The following is a 14,509-nucleotide window of genomic DNA, read 5'->3' as shown; positions in this document are numbered from 1 at the left end:
CAAAGTAAAGCCAATTTTCAAGGTCTTGCAACAGAAATCTTGTCCTCTCTGCACAGTTTCCTCATGACAGGAAAAACCCCCATGAAAGTACGCTCACTAACATATGACCTAGAGTACACAAAGTTGGAGGCTCCCAGAACTCTGGATGCCTGACTCTTGCCGAGGAGTGTCTGTAACACTGCTGTCTAAATAAATTCAGCAAACACATCTTTCCATTCTTTTAAACTCTTCAATTCTATTTCCATTTTGTTTTAACTAAGCTATAACCACTCTGCTGAAGAGGCTGTACTATAGCCTAATACTTACTGCTGTAGCAACTTTCTCTTCAGTTAAAATTTTCTTTTGTTAAGATGGAGTGGACAAGCTTTGCCCTGACTCTCATTTCTGCTCCTGTCCTACAGCACACCTTATGTCCACTCCAGTCTTATTTATTTAACAAAGTATATTTCAATTATTTCCAAACATTTCTTTCCATACCCCATAAGGCCTCTTAATCATAAATTTTGCTTTAATCCTAAACCTTCCAAATTCTCAAAACAATCATTCCTGCAAAGTATGTCCTGTGACTTTTTAATTAATGTTTTAATTAATGAGTAATTATTATTATTTAGATGTTAGCTACTGTCATCACAAAGTCATATTAAAATATGCTACCATCAACTAGTCCATGTTGCTTCCTGCCCCTCTTTGCAGTTTTGTAGTCTTATAGTTTTTATGCAAAACTACATCTTGTGCTCTGATACAATTCCCGTAAAGAATGTGTACACATGGAATATTTTGAAATACTTGAGAAGGATCTGGATTGAAGTCTACAGAAGGTAATGGAAGCAGTAAAAATAATCCTCTATCTTGGTCTTGTAGTTTGATTCAAACTTTTACGTTTGCACATTGTACACTGAGAAGTCAAAAAGATAACATCAAGATGCAGAAATTCATGGAAAGTGTTAGACAGCAAAAGCAGGGCACTACAGAAAGCCAAGACCCTGGAATCTACTTAACAAAGAAATTCACTACCAACTTTTCATCTGGTATTCATCCATACTGGAAAAGAGCTTTGTTTAATTTTCTAATACAGTAAGCAACTATGCAGCAGCTATTCTTTTCGATGGCTATTTCTTGACTGTATAAATCATATGGTTTATCATAAATCAACACTGCCAAGAATTGATTGCATTCTAAGCATAGTATAACGACAGTGATTATATTTGAAATCAGAGACCAGATGACTTCGCTGCTCTCCACTTTGTCTGATGTCTTTTTGTTATCCATATGAATTCAGTGTTTTAACTGCATCTGTGTAATTTCTAGGATTGACAAAGACACCATTCTGTGAGGGAAGGCTTGAATGTCATACACATCTGACCGGTAAACACACCCGTTACAGGCTGAAATCCTGCACCCTCAGGTGAATACACGTTCTCCTCTGCTTTAAGTAAGTGCTAAACACAATGTAGCTCCCAAAGCTTTGGTTAATTTTAATATATTTTATAGTTTTTCTCTTAAGATATACATCAATATAGGCCACATTGGCTTAGAAATTTGCTATTAGGAGAAAGTCAAGATGAATTAACAAAAGATACAAAACTAATACAAACAAGATAAAGCAGCAAGGATGCAGAATAAATAATGCAGAATAAAACTCTGGCTTTGCTGAACTAAGACACAGCCATATCAGACCAAATAAAAGCATCCATATGGGATTTAACTTACACATATTAACTTCACACTCTAAACTGATTATTCTTTACTTTCCTGAGTGTTCCATGTAGAGAAATCTTTAGTGTGATTGATTACCTCCTCCAGGGAGTAAGTATTTAAAAAAAAAAAAAAAAAAAAAAAAAAGACTCAGACAACAAGAAGACTTGCAGAAACAAGAGACTGAGATTGATGCTGCTGTCACATAGCTCCCAGTTTCTTAATTTATTATGACAGTCTGAGAATCTAACTTCATAGTTGACAGCGACCAAGATTTATTCTACACTTTTGATTATTTCCCCATACCTAACAAAAAACTTTGGGCCTATGCTGATTTATACTCTCACTTGTTTTGGTACTTCTCAGATCACATTGGCTTAAGAAAGCAAACATATGGCAAATTAAATGTAAAGAAAGTTATATCTCATTTGAACTCAGAAGATTAATGTGGGGTGACCAAACATTAGAGTACTTTTGAAGGGGGAAACTTTCAGATACAGAAATAGAAAAAGCAGGATAAGAAAAGCAGTGTGTTCAGATCCTAGCTTCAGAAAGGGCTGGATATCAGAGGCCTTTCCATCAATCACAATGAGAATTCCATATTTTTATTGGATTTTCAGAGTGAATGTGGACGTATTTTCAAAATCAGTCTCCAATTTTGGGCTCCAAACTTCTGATAGCAACAATCCTATTTTCAAAGGTGGTGTTTAACTGAACTCCATGGGACTGCATCTGTGAAAAAACAGGGAGCAGTTCATCTGAGCTACAGCAAATATATACTTTAGGATGAGGACAGTCACACACACAAAATACCTATTTCTCTCTAGTGACTCCAAGGTGAGTACAGATAGATGGCTTATATGCAGACATTTACACTCCATCAGCTGAAGCACAGACTACGATATTTTAAGTAAGTGATTCTTAATTTGAGGCCTTCATAAGCTTTATAGAAATGTAGGGCTTGACTTCTTGGTTGTTAAATGTTTTTCAAATTTGTATGCAAACACCATGATAATGATTCTCATCCGTCCATCATGGAACCTGCCATGAAGAGAGAAGGCTGCAATGGCTCAGAGTCTGGAAATTTCTACAGTTTCCAGGTGCCATAAAACTAAATCTGAGGTTTAGAAGAGGAAGATCATCAGAACTAACATATTATAGTCCCACCCTGAAAGAAAGACTTATTTCTATGTTTGTCTGCTACTAATTGCACCATGAAGACTCTCACAAGATGCGGGCAACCAAGTAACAAAAGTAAACACACATATACAGAAGCTGTATGTAAGCATCTAATACAGAATTGTCTATAGAACATTTACTTATCATCCTAGCTATTCATATTTGCTCAGCACCTAGTCATCAGTTAGCAGAAGGCATTGCGGAATAGTAGTACGTTACAAAATCTGATGCATGCCACTGTACCATGAAGACTGGATAGTTTAAATTGCTGTGATGAATCACAGCTATTATCATTAATCTAACGTACAGACCAAGCAAGACTGATAAAAGATCTGAAAACAGTAACACAGTAAAAATTAGTTCGCTGAAGAAACATATCAGAAAGTAAGTTTGTCATTCAGGCTTGCATCTGAAAAACAAAGAACTTTCAAAAATGCACTCAAGTTTTTAATCCTGAAAGAATGCATTCATCACTAAAATTCAGTTAATTGTGCAATTTGCAGCGTGGATTTTTGTGTATGCACCCACTGCAGCTTGTCTGGGGGAGGTTCAGTAGCTTAATACCTCTGGGCCCCCATTTGCAGCGGTCCTCTAATCCCAAGGTTCTTACTATGCTCCAAAGACCCAATCACTGCCAGTCATCATTTGCAGAAATACAGAACACATAAAGGTTTAAAATATACAGATATATCTATTGTTAAAACTTGCATTTCAACACTTTTCATCCTGTCTGTAAACATATACTATATTGGGCCCCATTCCCATCTTGTGCCTGGGCCCCTCACATTTAGAACAGATCCCCACTACTCAACCACTGAGCCCTGATTTGGGAGTCTGGCCTCCCTCTCTTAAGACATAAAACAACTGCCAAGTCCTGAAGTTCTGCTCAAGCAAAACTCTCACTGGAATCACTGGAAATGAGTAAGAGCTTCAAGATCTAGAATAATAACTTTCTCTACAAAAATACCATAATTTTACATGTGTTTTAATAAAAATGAAGAGTTATGAAAGAAGGCTATTGGGTGTAGTCAACCCTCCTCTGTCTGCCAAGGAGCTTAAGATTAGCAGCCATGAAAATCTGGAAGAGAGTTTATGACTGATAATATTATTAGAGGCCCTGCTGATGTGCTAGAGGAGGACAATACTTAACTGTCGGCTCACCTAATAGTCTCCTGGAATTAGGAAAGAAGGGCAAGGAAAACTGGAAGACAGCCAAGAAAATGGACCATTTTTCAGCTTCTCTTTAAAATATCTGTTTTTATGAAACTAAAAACAACTTTCCAAAAGCTGATTAGTTTTATATTAAAAATGTTCACATTAAAAAAAAAAATATCTTTTTGAACTGTTGGGAAACATAAATAAAAATAAACATCAGTAATAGAAGCATTCATTTGGCGTTCAAGCAAGCAACACATTGTGCACAGCTGCCTGGAGAAGAAGAAAAAGAAAGCTAAATTAAAAGGAAGACATTGGTCTCTTTAATCATACCAGTGATTATGCAATCCTCAATGAGTTATGTACCACTTCTTGACATTTTACATCTGGGAGCTTTAGAAATGATTTCTCATACACTTGCAACTCTCCTCCCACTTCATGTTGATAGGCAGATTAGGCCATAATCCCCTGTCCCAGTGTATACATTCAGACAAATAGAAGGGTAGGATAGGTAGATTTTGGGTTCTAACTGTTTTTGGTTTGTTTTGAAAGAAAAACATAGAGCACTGGAACATTCACTGAAAGAGGATGAACGATATGATGTGATATACATACATGTGCGTACATACTAATGTTCTTTCTGTCATCTGAGTCAGATTGTAGATTACTACTACCCACTCAGGCATTAAGTTTACATGCCAGGGTTAAAACCTCTCCTCTCTTAAAATAAGCCAACAGATTTTAAAGGAACACTGCAAGACAGGAACTTGGGTTTAGATCCTAACCTCAGAAGAAAAGAAATTGTGTGGTTTCAAACATGAACCTAATATTTATACTGATTTGGGATCCCAAGGCCCATTTTATAACAGGCAGATGTTACTTCGAGGCCTGTGACCATCGGCTCCTGGTTTCTCAGAAGTTTCTTCTTTAGCTGCAGGCTCCCAAATGCCTTGCTGCGATTGTTGCTCTGCTCCACCTACCAGAGCTGGCAGACTAGTACCACTCCTGGAGCAGGTTCAGTTGCTCCGGGGAAAGTGCCACCTCTCTTTTCTCACAGGGGCTTCCACGTGACTTAGTCACTTTGTCAAGAAATGCAAAATAGCATCTGAGAACAGACAAATAAAACAGTAACGTCCATTTTTCAGGCGGGAAAATCAGACCTTCTGCCCAAAGCACACCTTCAAGATTGTGGACATAACTAGGACTTTGCTATTCAATTCTTTGCTACTGAATTCATAGCTGATGCTGTGCTTGCGTTTTTGTCTACTATACTGAACATCCAGCTCTTGCAGAGAGCTCCATGGCATCTATAATGCACACTAGCAATTGCATTTCTCGCTTGATTTCTAATCAGAAGTTCACTCTGCTTCCCAGGACTCTTCTCAATCAGACACAGCATTAACTACTGAAGAACCATAAACTATACTGGATCATCAAAACCTACTTCTACAGTTATTTTCAGGAGGTCTGACATACAAGAGAATTAATTGAGATATCATATTATAGATGTCCAAATTTAGTAATTGTTATTTTTCTGTAAGAGAAACCAAAGTTACACAAAATATTCAAAATAAGAGTCTGTAAACACGGATTCAGAAGGGTAAGGATACTATTCTTGGCTATGCTGCAGATATCCAGACATCCTGCATGAAGACTGAGAAGTAACTTAATCTGTTTGCCCTAGTTCCTCATCTATAAAACAAAGAAAATTATACTTCTTTTCCATACAGGACTTTCTGAGGACAAATCTATTAGTATTTACAAGGTGTTCACGTATATTCCTATACCACAACAATTAATACCACAGAAAAACCTATAAATAAAATAAATACATCTCTGAATACAGTATGATAAATTTTTTCTCTGTGCTCCTTTTTATCTTTTTTGATGGTTTCTAAGAAGAGTTTACAACCTTCTGGAGCATACTGACTAATTAGAGAAATTATAAAGAGCAAAGGACTTCATGAAACCTATGCTAATCTTTAGAAGAAAGAAGAGTTAAGATGAGTGCAACCTGGAAGCAAGAAGTGTTTTTGTAAAAAAGCATTGCTTACTCCCTATTAAAAAGGGACTATCACAAATCAGAGCTAAGGAGAAAATAAAAAAAAAACCCACACAAAACAGAGAGAGATGAGTAGCACTTCATAGCTATTCATATTTGTATCTGAATAGATAAGCAAAAGAAAATCATCACTCCATGCAAGTCCATTCTTTAACCTGAAATATTTTTCACACCCATATTTGGTTTGACAAACAGAAAACAATGAGTTGTGTCAATTTTTTAGGAAGAATGCCCTAACTATATGTACACAAAAGTCTGCCTCCAGCAAAAAAGGATAGAAGAGCAGAATGTGGAGGAGGCATTACATGGTTTTCTCAAGTAAGAACCAATGACAGTCAGCTTTTGTTGCTGCATATTTTTCTTGCACACTCTTCATTCCCAATTTTTTCACATTCTGATCAGAGATAGGTGAATTCCAGAAGGCTTGGCACAGCTGGAGTATCAGCTGATATGTGAGCCCTTTGGCAAGGAAATCTTGTGAAGCAAGGCTCTCCACTTTCTGATTCGAATAGTTACGGCACTCTCTTCCACCTTCTATTTGCAGATGCTGAATAAATTTGCAAGACTTAGTCAGGAATACTAGCAAGAACTGCTTTCAGCAAGGTTTCTAGCAAGCGTTTCCTGGATAAATCCCAAGGTTTAGTAATCCAGGATAAGCTTCAGAACTCTCTTCTTTGGTGATGCTTCAGACCAACACAGCATATAATATTCTCCCAGGAAGCTCACATTTTTATACAGTAGGAGAGAGATTAATGTAAGATAACGGTACTCCACAGGAGAGTCCTTCAGGAGAAAGGAAAAATAATTCAACGCTCTTTCTGAATTTCCCATGTGGAGTAACCAAATACTATTGCACTACCTCATTCACTTCTGTGGGGTTCCAAAAACAAAACAGTAAAAATCTAACTCTTTGCAGCAGCCTTTTTTGGGGTTTGATGACTCTTGCGTCTTCTTTTTTATCTTCTCTTCCCTAGAAGAAAACTATACCTTTTCTTTCATTCTTCTGGCATTAGCCATGTTAGACTTCATGATCCTTATGGGTCCCTTCCAACTCAAGATATTCTATGATTCTATGTTTTCTAGATCACTCATTATTCTCACTGCTCTCCTTTGGCTTCATCCTAGTGCAATGCCCTAAACTGAACAGTCCTCCACCAGCTGAAGCCTTACTGCTGCTGAAGGAGAAGAGGGTTTCTTTCCATATGACAATTCCTATCCCAATAGCTTGAAAGTAAACTAAAAAACGCAGGAAATTCTCTTTTACCCTCCTGGGTACGTTCTGGAGTCGCCATAGTGGCAGCTATGCCAAGCTCCCCTAAATTTCTCACTGAAAAGGAAGACAAATTCTCAAGCCTTCTCTATGGCATCCCCATCCATCGCGCATCTCACTTTGTACAACACACAGGCTTACAACACCAGGCTCAATCTACCTCCTCTGCTATCTGCTATTTGTCTTTGAAAGCCTACAAGAGGACACGAAGACAGAGTACAAGTATACCCTACTGCCAAAGAGGCCTCAAATCAATAATGCACTTACACATATGCAAAAGTCCAGCCTTCTTACTTAATATTAAACCAAGAAAGTAAAAAAACCTAGGCAAATTAGGAACACCTTTAAGTGTTATGCTGAATCAGAGCAGGGAGTATATTTTGAATAACCAGTTTTAAAGGCATAAGTCTAATCCATTGATACTCTGTAGTACAGATTGACAGATTTTACCAGATATCTGAGAACAGACTCTGATTTACTACAAATGAGATGGGTAAAGTGTTTGGCACTAATAGGAAGGATGATCAGTTATGACATAATCTCTCCTAAAGGCAAGAAAGAATGAAAACTGATAGCATGTCTCAACATCTGAAAGACACAAAGAAGGAAAAATCAATTCATCAGTAAGATCATGGAGAAAAAATGATCAAACAGGAAAGAACATCTGGACCAGTGAGCTAATTCCTTATTAAAAAAAAACAGACTGGTATTTCATATGAGAGGGGAAAACATATTTCATGACTGGTTTCAAATGAAGGATAAAGAAAACCTATTGCATGAGACCAAATATTAGTCTTGCATCCACTGAGCAGAATTTAGAGCAATTTTGAGAAAGAACTACTGCTATTTCAAGTGACTACAGTGTTAAAATAAATTATTTTTAGCCAGACAAGGATCTCATCATAGTTTGAATTCCCTGTGGTGTCATTTCATGTTATATTTGAGAAGTTCCTCAATAAAAATGTCAAATAGAGAGCGAGTCGAGTTTCCCTGCGGACAGTTTTGGACATTTTCCAGTACAAATTTTAACCACGAATTCTTAATCAAACACCTCCTCCCAACAAATAAATAAATAAGAAATTTCACTTGATTAGAAAGAAAGAAAGAAATGTTAAAACAAGAACTCAGGAAACAACACTTAACCTGTCAACTGCATCTGATCTGATCAGTTGTGAATACTCCAAGTTTGCTATTTATAAAGAAGATTTTAATCATCTTGCTATACTGACGTTACTAGAAAGACATTCAGTGAAGGTTTAAAAAGGAATGTGAACCCTGACAGGAAGAGATGGCTTAAGATTTTGCATAGACTTGAGTCAAGCAAGAGATGCAGAAATCCTGATATAACGGTCTTGTCCATTACGACCTGTTTCCTAGATGGCCTACAGGACTATCAGTGAACTATCATGGGGTCCCATCCCTAGGCCTTCTATCTAAAATCACTAGACAAAGATTTCTGGTGATGTGTGTGTGATAAAATGCGGCCCGAGTCACTGAGAGAGCAATTCAGCTGTCTAAACATCGGAGTCAGATGCCATTTTAGATTCCTAGTATTATTCCATCTAGCCTCCGTCTCACACTCCAGATCTAGTCCTGTACATCTCTGGACTCTATGGGTCCCTTCCAACTTGAGATATTCTATGATTCTATGATCTCATGTCACATCTGCCAGCTCCAGGGTGTTATCACTGTCATGAGACTCCTATGTTCAGGCAGTCAAATTGCCCCCTAAGAGTTCTCACTGCCTGGCTCCCTACGTGCTGACAAAATGGACCCCAACAGTAATGCCTGGAAGGCCAAAGGATGGTGGAGAAGTAGGAATAGTGTAGTCTGATGTTGGGTCACTCCTAGCAAATCTTCTGTCCAAGCACATACACATATATGGTGCTGTATGAGAAGACAGTTCAGGCAGGGTTTTCAAAATCAACCTACTGCGAGTTTTACAGGCTCATCTACAAATTCTGGGGAAATGACATAATTCTATATAAGATCCACTACAGCCCTACTTAATGTGAATACAGACTTAATTTCAGCATGCTAATCAAACATTACATGCCTTTTCTAAGAGGAACATAAATTTGATACATAGAATATATGACACAGTACTTAACTAGCAATCTTCATTTTGACAGTTCTGTAAAGTCCTATAGAGGTGGGGGGGTGGGGGGGGAAATCAGTAGAAGAATGCATTGAAAGGTGAAAAACATTGTTACTAATCTTGTAAAGAGTTCTTTGTCTCCTTATAATCCATGAAAAATAAGTGGTTTCTCAAAAAGCAAGAACAGGTGGAAACCAGTGGACCCATCAAAACTTTTAATTCCTTTCAATGCCTAATTTCCTCATGGGAAAATATATATATATCTTTAGAATAAATTAACGAAGTTTTACATGCTGGGAAAATTTTCCAAAAGGTTATAGAAATCCTAATTTAAACGTGTGCAAATACAAGGTTTGGTTTTGATTTGAAACCTCACTGCGTCCTCTTAAGAACAGCCAACTGCATTTACACATTTCTGGTAGCGTAAGTGAAGGGAAATACAACTACTCCAGAAGGGAAAAGACTACAACATCCCCCTTTTCAAAACTGATAGTGTGCTAATGGGCAGAAACAGGCTATCCTAGCAGTCAGTATAACTGATAACGCCAGCAATCAGCTAGGGACCAAATGATGACAGAAAAATGACATTTTCTCTTTTCTAGCAATGGTGTCCCAAATCTGAGTTAGCACACAACAGGCAGTCATAGCAAGATTTGCATGGCCACTGTCAGGATTAAAAACTTCAGTCTGAGATCTTACAACCAGACGCTTTCATCCTCAGTAAACTCACTCAAATTTTAAAGAAGGGAGAAAGAGGAATGTGCCTTGATTCCCTTTTCAGTGCCTCTAAGTAAAAGCAGCTATTTTTCTGAGACTTATCAAAGACCATTCATTAGTTGCAAATATTCAATCTGCATTTCAGAAACAGAAACTTCCCCAATCCATGGTCTCAAAATTAGAAAGGCAATTGTGACCTCTTTTAGTGTCCTAAAGTTCCACACTGGGAGAAAGGGAGCCTTTTGCTATTATTCCCACTCATCTGTTCACTGAACCTCTTCTAGAAGTAACAAGGTTACTAACATTTTTGGCGTAACACAGAAAGTCAGCTCAGAGTAGACCACGAATATGGGCAGACACCGATTCTAAAAAACCTGAAAGATCTCTTGGCAAGCTTTGGATCAATACTTTCAACCGTAGCCACCTGTTTATATTATTGTAGGCCTTTTTTTCCCCCAAAAAACCCCAAGTTGCTGAATAGAAATTAATTAAAAGAAAATTAGAAATTTGGCTATCTCTGTAGATGCAGCCTATATGTTTCAAGACCAGAGAGCAACAACACAGACAGCAGGGGTCCAAAAAAATCCCACAGATTTCCTGAACAGTTCATCCTTTATCAGGTCGCTCCTTTTGCTAACCTACTTTTCCCTACTACTATGGGAATCATTTGGAAACAAAGCTGAAAATAGCAAGCTGTTTGAAACAACGTACATGCACAGTTATTTGAATTCCAACTAGTTGAACTATTACGTTTGTGTCCTGTTTTATTAAGAGATATTTATGAACATTAGTATAAATAGAGTTTTTCTTTCTTTTTTAAATGAACAGCTGGCTGCTCTTTGTATAAGAAATACCTCTTACACAATTAATCATTTGACCACCTCAGGCTGAGGCAAATGAATCTATTTACTCTGTTCTACAACAAATGAAATTTGGAAGTTTGAGTCAAAAGCCTGTCAATGGTCAGGATATATAATGCATCTGAACAAATATTACTGTTTGAAAATGAATGCAGTAGGAAATACATCTACTGAAAGGCTAACCAAATCCTTGCTCAGAAATTATAGTTGTTCCATAGCTTCAGTGAGTGCAGACTGGTGTTACTAGACTTTATTATTTCTGGTTCACTACCTGATTTCTTTACTTTCATTGCAAAGAATCTCAGTTTTTACCAAAGTAAAGGTGCTGTGTGACACAGAAAAAAATACCCCTTTTCCACACTGTTTTATAAACATCACCTTGAAATGAATTTGGGACTGTACCAAACACTGGTCATTGCATTTATATCGGGAATATTGAGATAGTCCCTAGGCACTAGGATTTAGCTAAAACGACTACCAAGTAAGTAGGTATGGGAAACTGGACATAGCAGTCAAAGTTCATTTCCAGGTAACTGGTGTGAAGAAATTTCAAAACAAAACATATACTTTTTTAGCTTATAGGATAAACCCAACCTATTTAAACCAGAGCAATGGACATGAATCAAAAAAAACAGATCCCAAAATCCTCAGACTGCTGATGCAATTAAGATCCTGCTCTGAACATGGCTTTGTACAGTTAGTGGACTGCATCCCTCCCCTTTGTAAACAGCTATTACTGATAACTGTTTCTTCTGCCCTGTTTTATTGTCCAATTATTCCTTCATCATACTTGCACTTTTAACATTCTGTAATTTATGTTCATACAGCATATCCTAGAACTATGTTACCCTAAAAGGGAAAAAAGGGGAGGGGGAGCTCTAAAGATATGACTGGAATTACAAAAGTTGGAAGAAACAGACAAAATACATTTAAGTGGATGGGACAGATTACTTTTCTTAAAAAAGAAGCCCAAACATCCAGAACAGGCTTTGGAGGCCAGGGTTTTTTTTTAGCAATGCTAAAGATAGGCAGACTGATCTGAGTATGTTAGGATTAAGAGGGCCAACTTTAAGGTCTGGTCTAAACCACACTGGAGTCAACGGACAGGTTTGAACTTATTCAGTGTGATCTGGATCAAGTCTTTACTGAAAACATACTAGATGACAAAATGCAGCAAGCAGATCAGGTCTTCTTACCACAGCCATGAAACGAAACTTTCTTGCCAGCATTCACCACTTACCAAGACAGTTGTGGCCATCATGGGCTAACATGAACCCATCATAGCATGTACACCTGTAGTTGCCTGGAATGTTGATACACTCGTGGACACAACCCCCATTGTAGAAGTCATTTTCACACTCGTCGATATCTAAAACACAAGAGGAGGGAGAAGAAACTTTTGTAAAAAGAGAATACTAAGATACTAAGAATAGAGAAAAATTTCTCCAACCAAGCATGGTCTTTGAATATATGCATGTTCCTAGTCTTTCTATATACTCATATTACATATTTCATCCAACAGATGGCTCAGGGAATTACTGACTGAATATATCAGGGTCATATATGACTGAAAAGCAGCAAGCCAAGGTACAGAACACTCCTTCCCAAAATAATTGTAGTATCATCACAGTAAACAATGATATGTTGTCAAAAATTTAAAAGAAACACCTGATTTCGGTACATTTTTTATATTTAAAATGTAGGTTTTGGTTTTTGTCTTTAAAATAATCAAGCAGACAATGAGTTAAACCTTTGACTTTGTTGTAAAAAATATCTGAAACATGCTATTAATATGGCATAAGAGAAGAGAAAAGAACGCCTTGTTTAACAAAAAACTGTCTTCTCAGAACAAGGAGGATCTGGTATATTCCTGACGATACATAAGGCTATAGTTCTGTACAATAAACCTTGAAAAACACCATTTCTGAAATAGCTGTCAGAGTCCACTGAGCTCTGTGAAGTTACTATTGATAACTCGGTACAGTTTTGTCTCTTCCCTCTCCCCCACAAAATAAGCCCTATTATAATTTTCTGTATTAATTCACGTACAGCAAAAACAACAAGTCCAACGTTTTATTCTTAGAAGGTATGCTAGAATTATTTTGAGTTATTTTTTTTGTACACTGGTCTGTATCTGAAAGAGTACCATGAATGATGAGAGATGCATTCTGCTTTAACTACAAACAATCCTGTTATGATCTCCCCCGCCTCATACAAAAAATCACTTCTTCACTCATTCTAGAAAGTGCAGACTTTCTTTTTACAGATTGTATCTTGGCTTATACATGGAACGCCAGCATCACAGTCACTGCTGTGAATCATTCAGTGGTGCACATCAACCAACTAAAAATACACAAATAATTATAGACAGCCTCATAGCTTGATAACTATCAGCTCTAAATCTGTGGTGCACTAGACCAAAAACCTCAAACCTCAACTACTGTCCCTAAATTAGACAGCACCTGATAAACAGATAAAGTCATCTTTTTAGAAAATCACCTGTTAGTACATCAGAGCTATCCCAGCTGTACATTTCAAATGTACCTTCCATTGCAGAGGTGGTTGAAATATTTCTGAATTAGGTTCACGTGCACAAAGCCTTTTTTTTTTTTTTACTTTTGAAAGTATTCCAGGAAAAGCTTTGCTACCTCGTATCATACCCAGCCACAATCCCAAGACAGCAAGGTAGTTTGGTAAAACTAGATTCTTCTGAAAAGCCAGCTCAGACTCAGTCACTCAATGCTTTCAGCACTTCTGGCCCTTGGATCAAGTCTGGCTAGGTTTGTCCCCCCTTGCACAATCCTCTGAGAAGTTTGATCTGTCAGAGCAGGGACTGGCTTCTCCCAAGTTCTTTTGCAAGCCTTCCCCCTCAGGTCAGCCCCTCCCAGAAACCTACCTTAAACTCAGAATAGCCCAGGTCTCCATCCACTTCCCTCCAACAGCTCTGAAGCCCCCTGTTGTGGTTTAACCCCAGCCGGCAACTAAGCACCATGCAGCCACTTGCTCACTCCCCCCACCCAGTGGGATGGGGGAGACAATCGAAAAAAAACCCCAAAACCTCGTGGGTTGAGATAAAGACAGTTTAAGAGGACAGAAAAGAAGAAAATAACGATGATAATAATAATAATAATAAAATTACAATAATAATACTAAAAGAATTAGAATATACAAAACAAGTGATGCACAATGCAATTGCTCACCACTCGTCAACCGATGCCCAGTTAGTTCCCGAGCGCCGATCCACCCCTCCCGGCCAACTCCCCCCAGTTTATATACTGGGCATGATGTCATGTGGTATGGAATATCCCTTTGGCCAGTTTGGGTCAGCTGTCCTGGCTGTGCCCCCCCTCAGCTTCTTGTGCCCCTCCAGCCTTCTTGCTGGCTGGGCATGAGAAGCTGAAAAATCCTTGACTTAGTATAAATACTACTTAGCAACAACTAAAAACATCAGTGTGTTATCAACATTATTCTCA

General features: G+C 37.8%; 1 protein-coding gene across 1 annotated transcript in view; it reads right to left on the bottom strand.

The window, feature by feature from the left end:
- Positions 1 to 14,509, bottom strand: part of SCUBE1 (signal peptide, CUB domain and EGF like domain containing 1) — a 211,663-nt gene that overhangs the window by 167,889 nt on the left and 29,265 nt on the right. Inside the window, exon 3 of the mRNA XM_050912438.1 lies at positions 12,277 to 12,405. Coding sequence (XP_050768395.1) covers positions 12,277 to 12,405 — 129 coding nt within the window. The remainder of the gene's footprint in view (positions 1 to 12,276; positions 12,406 to 14,509) is intronic.

The sequence above is a fragment of the Gymnogyps californianus genome, chromosome 1 (genome assembly GCF_018139145.2).
Source record: "Gymnogyps californianus isolate 813 chromosome 1, ASM1813914v2, whole genome shotgun sequence".
In the NCBI taxonomy this organism is placed as follows: Eukaryota; Metazoa; Chordata; class Aves; order Accipitriformes; family Cathartidae; genus Gymnogyps; species Gymnogyps californianus.
Note: the sequence above shows the minus strand (reverse complement) of the source record. Positions and strands in the feature narration are given on the sequence as shown.